Genomic DNA, 17,826 nt, shown 5'->3' with positions numbered 1-17,826 from the left:
TGGCCTTCTATGATGGAGTGACTACAACAGTGGACATGGGAAGGGCTACGGATGTCATCTACCTGGACTTCTGTAAAGCCTTTGACACGGTCTCCCACAACACCCTTCTCTCTAAATTGAAGAGATATGGATTTGATGGGTGGACTGTTTGGTGGATAAGGAATTGGTTGGATGGTCACATACGGAGAGTAGTGGTCAACAGTCCAAAGTGTCTAGATGGAGATCCGTGATGAATAGCGCCCCTCAAGGGTCCGTACTGGGACCAGTAGTATTTAATACATTAATCAATGACATAGACACTGGGATCTAGTGCACCCTCAGCAAGTTTGCAGATGACACCAAGCTGAGTGGTGTGGTTGACACGCATGAGGGACAGGATGTCATCTAGATGGACCTGGACAAGCTCAAGAAGTGGGCCCATGTGAACCTCATGAGGTTCAACAAGGCCAAGCACAAGGTCCTGCACCTGGGTCAGGGCAACCCCCAGTACCAATATGGGCTGCGGCTGAAGGGGTTGAGAGCAGCCATGAGGAGAAGGACTTGCAGGTACTGCTAGATGAAATGACAGCAATGTGCGCTTGCAGCCCAGAAGGCAAATCATATCTTGGGCTGCATCAAAAGAAGTGTGGCCAACAGGTCAAGAGAGGTGATTCTCCTCCTCTGCTTCCCTTTGGTGAGGTCCCACCTGGACTCCTGTGTCCACCTCTGGAGCCTTCAGTAAAGACACGGATCTGTTGGAGAGGGGCCAGAAGAGGCCACCAAAGTGATCACAGGGATGGAACACCTTTCCTATGGGGACAGGCTGAGCGAGTTGGAGTTATTCAGAGAAGAGAGAGGAGAGAGGAAAGAGGCAAAGTGAAGAGGAAGAGGAACAGAAGAGGAGAGAGGTGAAGGGGAGAGATCTTATTGCAGCCTTTCAGTACTTAAAGGGGGCTTATAAGAAAGATGGAGACAAACTTCTTAGTAGGGCCTGTTGTGATAGGACAAGGGGTAATGGTTTTAAACGCAAAGAGGGGAGATTCAGGCTAGATATAAGGAAGAATTTTCTTACAATGAGCGTGGTGAAACACTGGCACTGGTTGCCCAGAGAGGTGGTAGATGCCCCATCCCTGAAGACATTCAAGGCCAGGCTGGACGGGGCTCTGAGCAACCTGACCCAGTTGAAGATGTCCCTGCTCATTACAGGGGGTTGGACTAGATAACCTTTAAAGGTCCATTTCAACCCAAAGTATTCTATAATTCTACGATTCTATTTCTAAATTGGAATTACAGGGACAGACTCTTTAGATGGCATTATTAAGCCACTTAAATAAATGGAATTACACCAACTTAAAACAGAAAGTGGTCTTATTTTCAGTTATAAAAGTGAATCTATCATGATTTTTTAGCATCTGTCTCTTCTGTTCAGTTTTATTACCAGTTTCAAAGAAAAGAGGTAGAAGAATGCATTTAAGAATAAAGGTTTTCTTAGCTTTAATATACCAAGTCCTACTAAGTCTGCTCTTTCTTATTACTGCAGTATGTGAGCCCAGTCATGCAGATATCACACCGGCTTTATAATTGACTAGATTGCTAGTTTAACATAATGATTAAATTTTTTTGCATTAAATGGTAATACATACAAATGATATATAACCTTTAATAGGAGAACTGATCTCTAACATTACTTCTACAAAAAAGGCAGCAGATACTCCACTACACCACACTCTCTACAAAGGCTTATTCTGATTTTATTTTCATTATTTTAACCTCTTTGTTTTTCCAGAGGCAGCAGTTCTACCAGACCACATTGTTCTTATTGCCTGCAGATCACCTTCTTATCACAACAGTCAAGAAATACAGTATTTTGGATCTCTAAAGGTATATTTACATATATATATATATATATATATATATACAGACATATTTTAAGATCTGACTCCTCATTCAGAATTTCTCAGCTCAGCCTGATGTTCAAGGTCTAAGAAAACCAGCAAAAGAAACCCCATGTTTTGGGGAAACGGCAATAGCAGACAACAAAAGGAAGAAATAAATTAAGATCCAGTGACAATCCAAATCACTAATGCTGGGCATTTCCAGCTAGGATTTTTTTAAAATGGAGTTGCTACATCCAGTTTGCATTTAGGCATTTTGAGCATTCTTGCCTAGTAAGGCCTTAGGGCAAACAGCAGCCACTGGAAAGCACCTCCTTCCAGGATCAAGCTTGAATCCTAGCTTTTAAAATCTGTCGCATCTTTAGGACCAATGCCAGGATATTAAGACAGCATTGTTCCTTGTCTCTGTGCAGTTAAAGTGACCAACCTTAAGACTGAAGTCATTAAATACTGCTTTTTTATGTCATTTTTTCCCGCTCAACCTCCTTGTTTCCTATCTATAAGTAATGACTATGCCTCACTTTGCAACCTTGACTTAGAGATACTGGGTTACACGCAGGGTATCTTACTTCCCCATAAACCCTTCTCCACACATTAGAGTTTCTCATGTTTATAACCTGTTCATAAGTTGTGTGGAAACAGATCTTGTTCTCAGTGTGCCACCAGCTGCCTGCTTTCTGCTCTACTGCTGTATTTCTAGACTGACAGTATTTTTTGCCAGTCAATTTCTGTCAGCATTCAAAAAAAAACCCCAAGCCTTTGCTTAGAGGATCTCTCAAGGCTCAGTAACTTGTGCTGCAATTTCCACTATAAATTATCAAGCCAGCAGAGTTTCTCTTCACTATGAATGATTATGCTGGCAGTATCTTCCTCTCCAGAAACAGTGCCTAACTGGCCTCTACTTGGAGTATTCTGATTTGCAAATGGCATCTTAGAGTTGCACTATAAATAGAGGTAAACAGGGACAATGATATCCTGATCATGCGAAACAGGGACAACAATATTCTGATGATGCAAACAGTTTGTAGTCAGAAGTATGATTTCCATTCTGTTCTCTTTTTCTCCTGAAATCTCCTCATATGTTAAACACACAAAAAAGGCTGACATCCCAAAGTTTTATATTGGCATAGCTCCAGTACTACCTACAACTTTTAATGCTTCCTTTTAATCTCCACGAATAAGGATAATAAAGCAAAAACTTACATTTTGATAAAGGCATAAAATAAAAAAGACACAATGAAATAAATAATAAGTTTAAGTCTTCAAATAAGATACCTTTTCTTTACCCTCCTCCGACAAAAAGCTGCGCACATAGTGAAATGATAGTGTATGGGTCCATTACCCCTTCTACATACTCCAAGATCCCACAGTACAAATATAATATTGCTTTTGCAAATGACACCATGATCCAGTTCTCCCTGGGTTTACTCTAGTTCCTCTCCAGTAAGCAGATATTACACACTGTCTCACCCCTTTCAGGCAAGTAAGCTTTTTTTTTTCCTAGCCACCATATCCATCTCTCATTGCTGCTCAGATTTTATCACCCTTTTGAGAACAAAAAATGCTCTCTGCAAAAAAGTGACTGAGACAATTCCAATCTCCAGGGAACCGCATGTGAAATACTATTTCTTTTCCTGTGAGAAAATTAAAAGTTAAGTAAAACTTCAGCTGGGGCATTAATCAGAAAAGGAACTGAAGATACAGGGAGAAGACAATTACAGGTATTTTATTTCAATGCGAATTATTCCCTCATCACTACCTTTACAGAAAATACAACTGCTATAAAACAATATAAACCTACTTAGAACTTAAAGTTTCAGCTTGCTAGCTTTTGTACCCACAAACTCTGAGTGAATTAAGTTAGTTCACAGTTACAAATTTTGCTCTCAAGAGGTTTACTTCCCAATACGACAGCAGCACGTTTTGTATTGCTAAAAACAGCATTAATATGCTCTTCAAACCACTAAAACCTATTGATTTCAGAGAAGGTACTAATATGTACACTGCATAAACATATGAATATGAAATATATAATGGACATATACTGCTCATTAACGTGGAAGTGACAACAGAATGTGATTGGTATTTCTATGCATATATGTTATATGATATGGAGAATGACTAATTTTTCTTACTTACATTTAATGAGTTTTTTCCTTTAAAAATTAAACTTAGGCAATCTAAGTCTGTATTCACGCCAATTTCTTGTGAAACCTGCTAAAGAGACTGATAAACCCACAAAAAGTTTCTGTGTTTCCTGAAGCCTGGAAATCCACGATAAGGAAGGACAGAAATATTATTGTGCTTTTGACAGACTTTAGTTTTTTCAGACTTTCACAAAGTCACACTCTGGGTATTTATGATGTCTCCCTCCTCAACTCATTTGCCAGTCTCAAACACATTGAATAGAGGGTAAAGGTCTCAGAACTCTAAATGGGGTAAAATAAAACTCTGACTTCAGTGAAGGTAATTTCTGTTTGCAGTAGCTGGAGTGGAAAACCCGTTGTAACATACTGACAGAGAAAGAAACGACTGAGGAATGAATTAAGCGACACAGAAAGGTATCCACCACACCCATCAGTCATTGCTTCTACATTTTTTATTCTATATGAGCTTTCCCAGAAGTACTTTTATATTGGTTTAAATATTTGTGTTTTTAGATGAGAGAACTGAGTGTTGACAAGAAGGAGAAAAAGAAAAAGATATGAGCTCTTTATTCTCTTTTGCCTAGGACTGGAACAAAGATGGACAGTGCTGGTGAGGTACTAAGAAAACAAGCTGTAGATGGTAATTATTGTCATTGTCAGGCAAAAGTAGAAATATGTTAAGAACATAGAGAAAGGAGAGCTAAAAAAACCCCACCCACCTTCTGAAAAACTAGCCACTTCCTCTCTGAGTCTGAAGGTCTGATTTGGATTATAGGATGCATAAAAAAACAGCTCAAGAGTAATTTGCAAAAGGGCTGACAGCTGAACAGCGTGCTTCGGAGAGCCTGAATTCACTGGTCTACTGACACCGGAGAATATGGTGCCAATTCCAGTTTAGTAAACTCAACTCAAAAAAGTTGAAACTATTGGAATAAATGCGTGTGTGTATGTATGTATATAGCACATATACAGCTTTATCATCAGGTGTATGAACTTCAAAGCCTTCACACTTCCTGAAGTGACTTTTCAAGAGACATTGTCATCATGTTTTAAATACAAAGACGTCATGCTATCCGATTGATGGTTTAAATTATTATTTGCCTACGGGAACAAGAAAGTGCAGCCTCTGGTCATCAAATATAGTGACATATTTTCCCAAGAACTTAGAGCCCGTTTGCCGGCTGACATGGACCGAACGGGGTAGTCAGCTCAACTCTCTCTGGGCCAACTGCCCTCCTCAGGTTTCCCTAACCTAGAGGGATGAATACAGTAAATGACATTTGATTCCTGATGATACCGTAGCCATTATTCTATCTTGATTCAGGCCCAGACCAAACCTTTGGGAGACAGAAAATACAGTATTTTGTGTGAGCCCAAGTTATAACCTTTGGATTATAATAAACTAAGTCCTTTCTACCATGCATTGAAATAGTTGCCTACTAGTCACTAAAATCCAGTAATTTGTAATAAGTGCGCTGTATCCTGACTCCTCAACTCTTTTCTTCTGTTTCTGAGAAAATCTGCTTCTAACCAGAATACAGAAATAAGAGAGAAACTGCAAGTGATGGAAGCAAACTATGAATACGCTATGCAAACACTGTATTATGTCCACAAACTACTGGGAGAAAAAAAGCAAAGCAAGGCAAATGAAGGGGAAAAAGTCACCAAAATTTCATAGCTCTAAAGCAATAATTTTAGGAGGTTATTTTAATTATATTCAATTTTTGAGTATATTAGATGATGAAGTTTGTGACTAATCAGAAACACAGGCTTTATAGCAATGATTAGCTCAGCAGCCAAATGATTCAAACTGACAACGTACATGAACTTCATTCTGTTTAAGATACAAGGTTAAGCAAGATATTTTCTGTAGCATGTTCTCTATAAGATAGCACCAATGTGTCTTTGTTAGAAGAAAATAAATAACACACTCTGTTCACACAGTAGTCTAGGAGGCAGGCAGTGTATTTTTAGCTACTGTTAGTGCAAAAAGCCTCTTGGAAGTGTCTCTTACCGGTTCTCCTGCACTGCCTGCTGCCTGATGGCAATAATTGATGAGACCAGGGATGGGCTGTTCACCTTTTGCCATGATAACAGCGGTACTGGTGTAGGATGGATGCTTCTAATGCACAACACATAACAGCTATGAATACAGTGACAGGGAAACATGAAACTGTACAAGCAAATGACTGAAAGGGAATGAAGTGAAAACTAATGTGACACTGGAATGCCAAGCTCATATGAACACAGTCAGTTTAGACCTCAGGTATTTTCTGCCTTCAAGAATTGCACATATTATTTATCTTCGCCTATATCAAAATAAATTAATCAATTTAAAATTTGCATTAATAAAAACTGAAACTTGCAAGTGATAATTACCTTAATTCATCCCTGTAAAGATATATGTAATCAGGATTTTCTGTACATGAGGAGATGATCTCCAGTTGCAGCTGTCTTAGAAATGTCAAGATGTCTCAGACCTGAATTCACATTTCTGGAGTTAGAATGTTGCTGCTTTGATTTAGAAATGGTTTAATACAATTCTGAGTTACTTAGACTTTCAATTCCCATAATAAGAATTAAAAGCGCAGTTTGTGGAGTAAATATAGAACCAGGCATTTTGGAAAAAAAATTTCCAAACACATAGGAATACATTGTTTTTCCATTTGAAAACTGAAGACATAAAACTAGGTAAATATTTATATATTGCTTAAAGTAACATGGTATTTCTTTGGAAAAAGTTTAAAATTTATCTAATGTTTTCCTTTTGTTGTCTCAAATTTGTAATTTTGGTTTGAGTGATATTGATCTATGATTACTGGCTAAAGCTATAAATACAATGTGATGACATTCAGTTTTGTGGCAGAATTTCATGTCTCTTATGCGGACATGCACACTGGAATACAGTAGTCTGGATAGCTTATTACATAACTTGCTACCTATCTATACTTTTTATCAATGTTTTTAGAAACCAACATTTTATTTTCATAATAGATACTATGGCTTAGAAAATGTTATTGCGATTCCTTAATTTGCCACCTACTGGACTTTGCATGCACAGGTGTGTGAGTACTTTGAATTAAAAAAAAAACCCAACACACTAAAAATAGTCTGTCACATCAGAATGGTATCATAACAATGCATGTTATCATCAAGATAATAAACAACATATCTTCCACTGAAATTTAAGATCACCTACTAAAACAGGATTAATATTTTTATGAATCTATATTTCTACAAAACATACCTACAATACACCTGTTTGACCACACAGACATCCATGTATAGTCTTAACATGCAAATGAATATTGGTGGAAAGTACCTGAGATAGAAACTAAAGGTCTCTTAGGGAAACAAGCCAGACTCACCTTAGCTGCAATGGCTGCTGCTGTTATATGTGAAGAAGAACTGTCCTCTGTTGAGGCGACTCCACTATCCTTCTTCTCTTCCTCCTCTTCCTCACACTGTACTCCTTTGTCTTCTGTCTGCTTGTGAGGGCTGGTGGTTGGAGGAGGAGAAAGAGGAGGTGGTGGTGAAGGTAGATCTTCAAGTTCATCATGCACCTCCTTTACTTTTACAATGGCATCCCGCAAAAGATCAATGGCATGAGGTAGGGCTGGCAGTATAAACTGAAAGCATTCCTATACAAAACGAGAAGAGAAATGACTATGAAAAGTTACCTGCAGAAGTAAATAGGGATATTTCAGATTTAGATGCATCTTTTCACATGATCGTAAATAAAACCTTAAATGGCCTATGCAAGTGCTCATAGAGGGTAAAAAACAAAATTCAGAATCAGAACTGGGGATTCTACTATATATTTTTGCCCTTTTTCATACAAATATAGGAAGTTGTACAACAGGGCTACTGCCGTTAGACTAGCATTGGATTAAAAATTCAGAAAACAAGAGTTAAATTTTTATGAATATGTAATACAGAAACCAGTTCACAGCAGTTGCCAGAAAGCTACAAAAATGCAGAATAAAAACCTTAACTCCGTCCCTGCAGAGATATTAGCTTCAAATCGTTCTTATTGTGTTCCTTCACAATTAGAGAACAATTCATAAGGGTTTCCATAACTTATACTTTTACAGAGGTATATCCTTTTTTATTCATAAATAATCTATTTTTCAAACCTCTCCTTGCTCTATGATCTTAAAAACAATTAGAAAGTATATTGTATATGGCTGGAGAAGGCAAAAACGCAGGCATCATGTAACTGTTCTTGTTCCATAATGGGCATGCACATATATAGCTACCTCTGCTGCTAAAATATGCAATTATTGCATCAAACCAAAGAGGAGCCTCAGGACATCACACAGTGCAGGCTCCTGCTCTGATGAGGGTCAATATGAAATGCAGACAGGTTGCTTAGGGCTTTGTTCAGTAAAGTCTTGAAAAAAAACAAGAACAGAGACTCCGCAGCCCTTCTTGACAGCCTGTTCGAATGCCTAATCACCATCCAAGTGGGTTTTTTTTCCTTTTCTCTTTATCCAGCTGTAAGCTACCTTTGTGATTATTGTCTCTCATCCTCCTCCCAGGCACCTCAGTAAAGAGTTTTCTTCATGTCATTTGAGCAGACTGCATATAAACATTGAATTATTGCAAAATGATGGCAGCATCACAAGTGCCATGGCACTACAGTCACGGAACATACAACTTGACAGAGAAATCTGACATTATTCCTTTTGTTGCACTTAATTTTCGGTTTTGTTTCAAGCATAAGGAATAGTTTTTAAATGTATCCAATATTTTACAGTATCTAGAAAATAAATAACGATAAACATTTTATACATTGAAAATTACTATGTAAACAAAGAGCAAACCACTAATCAGAAATTGCTAGAGTTTATATAAGCCACTTTGTAAGTAAAAAATGTGAATCACAAACACTGTATTTCCTCAAAGCTTCTGAACAAGAACCCACTTTTCAGTTGCTCCTTTAAGACCAATGAAAAGTCAGACTACTTCATAGATTTATAAATTGTCTAAACATTCAATTTGGCACTCTGAAGAACTGGAGTAAACTGGATGAGCTTAAGATGCTGTATATAATGAATATATATTACGATATATTTGTAAACATTAATAAAGAATAAGTTCTAATGTGACTGCAAACCTGAGAGTTATTGTGACTCCACAGTATTATTTCAAAAATGGTTTTAAATACTGAGGCATACAACCACCATTTCTTCAGTAAAAAAGCAGACCTCAGGGAAGCGGTAAACAAGGACAACAATCTGCGGACTGACCAAGAATCATGAAAGAGTACATAAACTACTAACTCATTAGGGAAGCATGTTCCCCACTTCTAGCACTGAAATAAAGCCTTGTTGGCTTGATGGTTGATTAACAGGTTCCCAGTAAGCACTCTAAAAGCTCACGCTGTTTGTAAAACTCATTGTTTTAAGCAACTGCTAATACAATTATGAAAATTGCCACAGACCCAATGACTTCAATGAGCGCCTGGTAATTTCACACTTTGCCCTCTTTCATAACATTAAATACATTTGTCAAGGCTAAAAGAAAAGAGAACAATTAAAAAACTGAAGTATTCTACAGATCTTGATTCAGTGGTACACGCCACACAAACCCTCTCTGGAGAAAAAGTATTTCACATTGTGGCCATTTTTGAGATGGAGCATTTACACTGCTGCCATTTTCTATGAACATTTTAATATTTTATTAATGAAATGTGTATTCTGCTGCAACTTCATAGCTTTATATAAGCTTCTTACGTGATTGTATTTATACGATAGGAAATAAATTAGCAAGTCATCAAAGAGAGAAATAAGTTCTTGGTAACAACCCATCCTAGCTGGTTCTTGAGATCCAGCCTGTTACGAAACAATGTTCTCTACCATCCATCTTAAAAACCTTTGCTGAAATCTGATACTTCAAAGATGTTTCATAATAAAATAAATTGTGACAGAATAGGGTATCATCACGACAGGAACAAATAAATAATCAGTTTATAAAAAGTGTTCTTGCATAATGAAATCATATGACTTTTTTTTCTTTTCCAGCAGAATTAGCTTTTCTATTACTTACTTTATTTCAAACCATTGTCAAAATACTTACTACCATTTTTTCATTTCCTCATCCTCTGTCTACAATTTATCTGTCTTCACAGCCTGAATGCCTCAGGGCAGAAAATGACAATTTTTCCTGTAGCTAGCATGTTACGAGTGCCACTGAACACAACAAAAACCATTAGGGATTGTAGGTTATTTCACCTCTTTCATAATTCAACAAAAGCAGTATAGACTCCTGAACAAATCTCCTTACTGGTGCACCAGTTGTCTATGATGTGGGCCCACTGCTACGTTACACAGAGATGACTTCCCAGTAGGTATTCTCCTGCCCCACCATCCTCCAATGCTTGTTGCATGTTTTGAAGGCTTTTTAATTTCTTTTCAATTACAGAGTCTCATCAGATTTCCTAAAAAGGCTCTAAGGAATGCTAGAATCATAGAAAGGCTTACTGAGTCCTCAAACAGAAACACGTAGACTACGGATCTGAAAACCTGTAATAGCTGCTTGAGATAATAGCATTCAGAACATTTTCTCTTCAACTTCCAGATGACAGGCCACATAAACATTTTTTATTTATCTCCAGACATCAGTCTTTCAAGCAAGAGTGACTTCAGGGCTGTGCTGCCAAACACATTAGTACTGTCTCCTCGGTGACTGGTTCCCACTGGTTCAGAAGATGTTGATAAACTACCAGGTATGCATTTGTTAGAGGCCAGAGGTAAAGACATTTTTAACAAGGCCACTGACATAGTCTGAGCCCTGGAGAAACATGTTCTCGTGATTGATGGGGGAGCTACCTCAGCAGTTTTGTACCAGGTTGTACAGCCCAATTTTCAGCTTAGCAGTATCTGTGTGGAGAAGGCTGTTTTTCTGGATAAATTAGTCAACTACACAGTAAGAAAAAGCACTGGAAAGATCTAACCTTACTAACAAACAAAAAAATTCCTTACGATGTTTAATGATATTTCTTTCAGCTCTATGGTCAGAAAGCAAGCATGAATAAAAACATAAAGCCTAACTTCCCTGCGCAAACTGAGCAAAACGCAGGAAGAAAACAAACCATAAGGGGCATAAAATCTGTTACCCATATCCAAAGGATTTTAAATTCCTCAAAGTCTTAAAAATTATGTTTCTGTTTTTCCCCCTTGCTGACAAAAATTAGGAATATTCTTCATACTCCTGAATGTTCTACCATATACTAGGCCCCCTTCTTAACTCTGTGAGAAAAAGAATGCTTTCTTGGAAGCTGTAGACAACACAAGGATCAGGTATCGACTGACTAGAAAAGAAGGAGGAGACCACAGTTGCCACAGTGAGTGCTCTGCTGCACGACACACAACGCTGTCCTGGTCACACAGCACCTTCCACCAGACTGGAACTGTATTGTCCCTGATTAGAGCGATGGTGCGTTCAGTTATATGAACACGCAGGTCAATTCATTTTTGTAAAATTTGTTGTAGTGGGTACTTGCCACCACTCAGAACAATGGGAGGGACTCATCATGGGTCCTCAGTAGCAGATCAGTAAGAATACTTCTTACCTGTGACCCTTTCTTGCTACCTGGCAGATTAATTATGAGAGTTTTCCCTCTGATTCCACACACAGGTCTGAAAAGAAAGAAACCCAGAGTGAAATTCTTGCATGCAACTTCCTCAACTGTAGAAACAAGAACAGAACATTTACGATAAATTCTATTATTTATCAGAATTTGTAAACTCTGTTTCCAACATCTAAACATGTTTGTTGATGATGTTCTTACGAAGCAGCTCAGGAGAAGCTTAGCTGAAAAAGCATCAAACAAGGCTGACAGTCTAACATTTAATTGACAGTATAAACACCGGCCAGATTTCCGTCTTTTTTATATCTGTGTAGCTCCCTTAATTCTATTGTTTACTTGCACCCAGTACATCCTTCGATATAGTCCCTATTTCCTCATACACAGGGTTGCTTTATAATGTAATTGATTATGTCAAACACTATTTTTCTTGCCACGTAAAAGTACTAAGATGACATAGTATTTTTATCTGGCAAGGGAAATAAGTGTGTGTGTGTGTGGGGGGTGTGTGTGTGTTAATTTTTTTTTTTTTTTTTTAAATTTTTAAAGATCCAGCATAAGAAAAGCACAGAGGGAAGCAGCTCTCAAGTGAAAATCGCACTTATCCCATCCATATCTAATTCTTCCTAACAGTCTTTTCTTTCTCCTCAAAAATAGATGAAGCCACCTATCAAAGATGGAAGATTTTCTTTTTTGTCTTTAGGGAATTCCTTTGGTCTTGATGCAGGGCTGAAATTAGACACCCAAGAGCTGAATGCTTTCTGTTTAGAGTTTCGTCTCGTCCTCCTTTCAGCTAAATATTTTTCAAGAGAAAAAAATTAAAATGATTGGATTTTATCTTGAGGTTGTAAAGAGTGCCTCCTGCTTTCTGCACTGCTCATGAAATCAGTGGTGAAAACCCCAGGGCTGGGATATAGGGATAAGAATAAAGTAAAAGGATGAAACCAAACCACAAAATACAGAGGGTACAGTTGAGAGAAACTGTGTAACAATCTCTTTGTCAAACAAAAGCATGAGCCATACCTAAAGACAGAAAAAGAAAAGAAAATAATTTCCTGATAGGGCATGACCAAAAATTTTGAGCCAAAGGACATGGTTTGTGGGATAGCCAACTTCCCTGGATTTCTTCTTATAGAAATAATTCTCAGTGATTAATATCATTTATTGGTAGCATGGCATTTTCTATCAGGGAAGCAAATATTCCAGTGATAGCTCACAATTAAATAGCACAGAGACTGCTTTTGTGCCACAAAACGAGCTGCTGATGCCACACTCAAGCCCGCCTGAAGAGAAGTCTTGTTTTCAACCGGCACCTTGAATGCTGCCTGACTCCCAGCCTCTGTTCTCCCATACTTACTTCTTGCACACTATGTACCCTCAGTTAAGAAAGAATTCCAGGTAGCTGAGGAATGCTCTACTGCAACACAAAGACGAAGAGCCTGAGCTAAAGAAATGTGCTCATTTACTCTTGCAGTTGTCAAACTTACAGAGTACAAACTCAATCCAGCAAATCCCCTGTGAGATACAGCTTATGGCAGATTCAAAATAAAAGAAATACGAATTACCCACAGAGGAATTAAAATGAGTAGGAATTACATTTGGCAGATAGATCCTTTATTCTGCTTTAAATAATTTAGAACATCATAAGCTAAATAACCACTACAACCAACCAATAATAAAAAAGGACTAACCAGTAGCCATTCTTTCGAAAGCTACAAGTTTTGGGTGCCAATAATCCTATCTAGTGGCTCAAGACAGAAATGGAGCTGCCAAAAATTTCTCAAGAGAGCATGTAAAAGTATGTAAAACTACCCAAGAACTGCATGGCTTGCAAAAAATATTGTTTGTGCTGACAACAGAAAAGCACACAAATCGTGCATGCATTGTGGGTAATCTGAGAGTTTAATGGTATTCCTCCAAATGCCAAACAGTTGAGGAAGATGCTGTGGATCTCATGTTATGCTCAGGCGTGTGACACAGTGTACAGAAATTTTAAGAAAAAACAAAGAAGTCTGAGAAAGAATACAAACAGAAGCAATGGAGTGGAAGAAAAAACAGGACATGGGAGAAATTAAAAAATGGATGTGGGAGGAAAGAAATACAGGTCTGATGCAGAAGTAGAAATGGAGAACATGATCTCTCTGGGAAGAAATCAGGCTGGTAAAAGCAGAATAAATGGGCAAGGAGACAGAGAGTGCTTTAAAGAGCCTCAGTAAAGACTGGCATGGCATGGGTACTGGACAGGTAAGGAACTGGGTGAAAGGAAGAGATAATTCTGGGACAAGGACAGTTTTAGAAGATCACAGAGAGGAAAAGGAAACACTTTCATGAAACACATAAGAAGGTCTATGATGCTTTAAGATACTCCCAGCTGGACCTCGGGACTGAATCTGAACTATGAGAGTCTCACTCGCCATCATTTGCCATGAAGTATCTGTGAATCCAGCCTACAAAGTGACTCACCACTTCCTAACGCTGGCCCATGCTCAGGAAGGCAGCCCGTAACTTACAACAGCTTTTAAAAGTTCAGGTGAAAAAATTCAACATGATTGACCTAACATTTCCAAACCTGCAGGTGATTTACAGAAGTGGCAGCTTAATGTTGCATAATGGATCTTCTGCTTTTGTTTTTTTGAAAAATCAAAGATATTACATGCAAAATTATCAATCAGAACTTAATTTCAAAATTAAGCTGATGATAGGTAGGCTTAGGACAAGTGACATTTAATGTTAAATATTTTGAAAAATTAGGTTTTACATTTCTCAAACTGTATACCTAAAATTAGTGTATGTTTTCAACCTCTCTTAATGTGTGCCTTAGTTCCCATGTCCGGGGGGGATTACAACACTACCTCCATTTGCAGAATTTTCTATTAAAATATATTAACAATTTGTGTCTTAGAATAACAAATGATGTAAGAAAAATCCTGCATTCAAAGAAGATTCTGAATAAAGAGGATCAAAACTGATACAGGATTACACAATAAGACAATCAAACCAAAAGTAAATTTCCTTCCTCCATCTGAAGCATTCACAGAGGAATACTATATGAGGTTGTAATCGTAAGAGACACACACAATCATGCAGAAATGAGATTGCACAAGAAACCATAAGGTTGTGATTTCATAACTTTTGCCTACTTAACTTTATGAACTGAACAGTATTATAAAAATAAAAGACTTTTGCATGCTGACTACTTTTAGGCCTGAAGTCAACGTTTTCACTGAGAATTTTTTTAACACCTAATATGATTGCATCCAGTATCTTTGTAATGTTATCTCTCATCATTGTCATCAATTGCTAGGGAAAGTGGCTGTAGTTTAAGGGACATTTTCTTGCTATGTGTACAGCAGAGTCAGGTTCCAATCCAGTATTGCCATTAAAACATCCCTTCAGCCATCCTCATTGCACCACATCCTAAATCAAACTTGGTAGTGTCATCTAAGTGGCTATGCTCTTCTACATCTGAAACAGAACACCTAAATTAACCTTTCCTCTCCTACTGGCAGTATTCTGTTATCCTCTCCCTTCAGATAAACACAAACTATTATATAAAAAATTATATCAGAGAAAAAAATGAAAATATTTGTTAATTTAAACAGAATCTGAAGGTGTTACCTTCCTAATATTGCCCTTTCAGATATGTGATATGAAAAATTTTAAAATAAGTTGTTGCATCACTAAACCTCTCATTTAAATATCATTTAAAAATCCAACTATCTGAATACGAAGTTGCAGATTTGAAAGTTCTTTATTTCTTATATAATTATTTTCTTGTTATACCCTCATTATGCAATGAGGAATCAAATAACCTGCAACAGTCATTGTTTCTTAGTTATCTTGAAATAATGTGCAAGTACAAACTAGCTTATGAAAGACATTGAGATTACTAAGTCTGTCTTAGGTAAAATGAGGCAAACTGAAAGAATAAAATAAAAATGAACTCCAGAAAGAATACAGGATAACAAGTGATGTCACTGATAAACACCAACAGGCAGAGAAACAGTTACTAATCATTTAGTAGGAAATACCAAACTCTAGGAATTGAAGTACTATATCTGAAAGTATCGGATAAAATACTATTTAACTTATTCAGAAAGCTTTTGCTGATATTGGAATAAAAGCAATATCAAACCAATACACTTATATTTATCAAGGGTTTCTTTTTGCTAAAGAAAGCATTTTAGTACTTGGTAAACAACATACAGAAGAATTCTTCACTCATCCCCAAAACGTCACAGCTCTAGAATGAAAAGACAGTTGTTTAACAGCATGCATCGATATTATCAATAACCTGGCACAGAAAATACAGGAGGATACAGTGTCTAATGCAGACAACAAAGGGAATTAAATGAGAGAATGCAATTACCACTCTTGGAATTTGGCCACTTCTCTGAAGTTAAAACTTCCAGTCTTGATAATAATGGTAATTTTCAGTTATTTGTCTATAGTCACTTCCTGACAATGTATATTTCTAAGGACACAGTTCACTTCATGTATTGCAGGAAATAGTCTTACCTAGAGAGCATGCCCAGAGGAGTAACATTAAGTGATCCCATCAGCATTGCCAGGGCCATCCCTGGGGCTTCTCGCTCTATTACTTCTTTAGTGGCCTGCAATCAAAGATTAAATAGCAAAGTGAGTGAAAAAGTACAAGGAAAAGAAAAACATGGAACCAGCTAAAATTTGGGTAAGAATGTGTCCTTCTTGGTTTCTGCCAAGAGACGTCCTTGCTATATTCTCAACACTCAAATATGTTAAAGAATTTTCTCTTGGGTGGGTAAAATAGGGAAAGAAAGGGGTTGGGAAGAAGCACTGTCAGCTGCACTGTAAAGGCTCCTACAGAAAATGTGAAAAGTCAGGACGCTATATATATAGGAAGTGTTAACCAGCACCACATAAATAACAACTCCCTCCAACAGAAATGAAAGAATGTTTAGGAATAAACAAAGAAAAGACCAAATGTATCTGCCTTCTCTTCCTTATCAATCTCATGTGCATTTTCACATTCAGATTTTCCCAGGCATGAGAAGAGTGAATCTGTCTGCACAGAAGACAGAAAAAAAAATTTGCAAAGGGAAGCCCATGTAGCAAGCAGGCAGGAAAAGAGTAAAGTGGTAATGCTAATGGCCAGAGGCTGACGCCTTCCCTTCTGATCATGTCAGCAAACCAGCAGTTCCACACAGGCTGGTGGCTTTTATTCACAAGCAGTCCATATGCAGTGGGCATTGAGAACCCTGGAAGCAGAGTCTGAAAATTCTTGTCTTTTTTGCCCTTTTCCTGCACAGGGAATCAAATGGGAAATTATTTTTCTGGGATACGCACAACCTTCCATCCTTCCTAACACAAATTTTTGCAAATGCACAATCTGTCCAGTCTCCCAGCCTCTAACTTTAGTGAGGACATGACACCTCAAATGCAGGTTACAGCCCTACCCTGCCTCCATCTCCCTCACAGTAGCTGCTCTACAGTGGATCGCCTTGTTTCATGTTCTGAAACAAGATTCTAAGTTATGTGCAACAACTAAAATGTTAGCAATGCTTATAAAACTGTGAAATCCATTGTAAACCATCCAGCCAAACTACAATGCTTTGATGATACAGCTATCAAAACAGAAATAGAAAAGCGTATCTTAAATACAAGGACACTCTGAATAAGCTAAATTTCCTTGGCAGTGTGATACAGCAAAAGAATAAAATGGAAGAAAACCAGTCAAATTATTTTGTGGGAAAGATTAGACTGTAAATCAAATCCTTCTACTTCTGTAAGTTCCTAGTTTACAAATAGAGGAACAAAGAAACAGAGAAGGAAAACAACAGAATTAACCCCAACGGCATCCCTATGAGAAGGATCCAGGACTCCTATACCAGCTATAGAGCTAAAACTTACAGAAAGCAATAAATAAAATTGAAAAAATATCCTTGAATGGTACAGATATTCAAGTGGCCATATCCTCAAACATTGCCACTAACAATTCACATGTTTTAAAGGAATATGTCAGTATCAGAAGACATCAACCACAGCTACTGAGTAAACCTTCAGATCTTCTATTAATGAGCAAACTTGGTATATGCTCAGTTGTGGGAAGCAGGAACGTTGCTTTATAGAAAACCAAGCAATTATAAGTCAGTAGCTAAAACCATGGTCTCTTTTGTTTGAAGCATAGCATGTTGGTTTCGGTATCTGCCATCCCCTACTCAGAAACAGAAAAGGG

General features: G+C 37.6%; 1 protein-coding gene across 50 annotated transcripts in view; it reads right to left on the bottom strand.

Annotated features, from left to right (window-relative positions):
• GPHN (gephyrin) overlaps positions 1-17,826 on the bottom strand; it is a 295,661-nt gene that overhangs the window by 102,285 nt on the left and 175,550 nt on the right. For 30 of the 50 annotated variants that reach the window (XM_065064293.1, XM_065064297.1, XM_065064341.1 and 27 more), the window contains 4 exons: positions 16,131-16,225; positions 11,598-11,664; positions 7,390-7,662; positions 6,036-6,143 (listed from right to left, as the gene is read on the bottom strand). In XM_065064293.1, the coding sequence (XP_064920365.1) occupies positions 6,036-6,143; positions 7,390-7,662; positions 11,598-11,664; positions 16,131-16,225 (543 nt within the window). The remainder of the gene's footprint in view (positions 1-6,035; positions 6,144-7,389; positions 7,663-11,597; positions 11,665-16,130; positions 16,226-17,826) is intronic. The other 20 variants (XM_065064318.1, XM_065064310.1, XM_065064325.1 and 17 more) reach the window with 1 other exon arrangement.

This window comes from Columba livia, chromosome 5 (genome assembly GCF_036013475.1).
Source record: "Columba livia isolate bColLiv1 breed racing homer chromosome 5, bColLiv1.pat.W.v2, whole genome shotgun sequence".
NCBI lineage: Eukaryota > Metazoa > Chordata > Aves > Columbiformes > Columbidae > Columba > Columba livia.
Note: the sequence above shows the minus strand (reverse complement) of the source record. Positions and strands in the feature narration are given on the sequence as shown.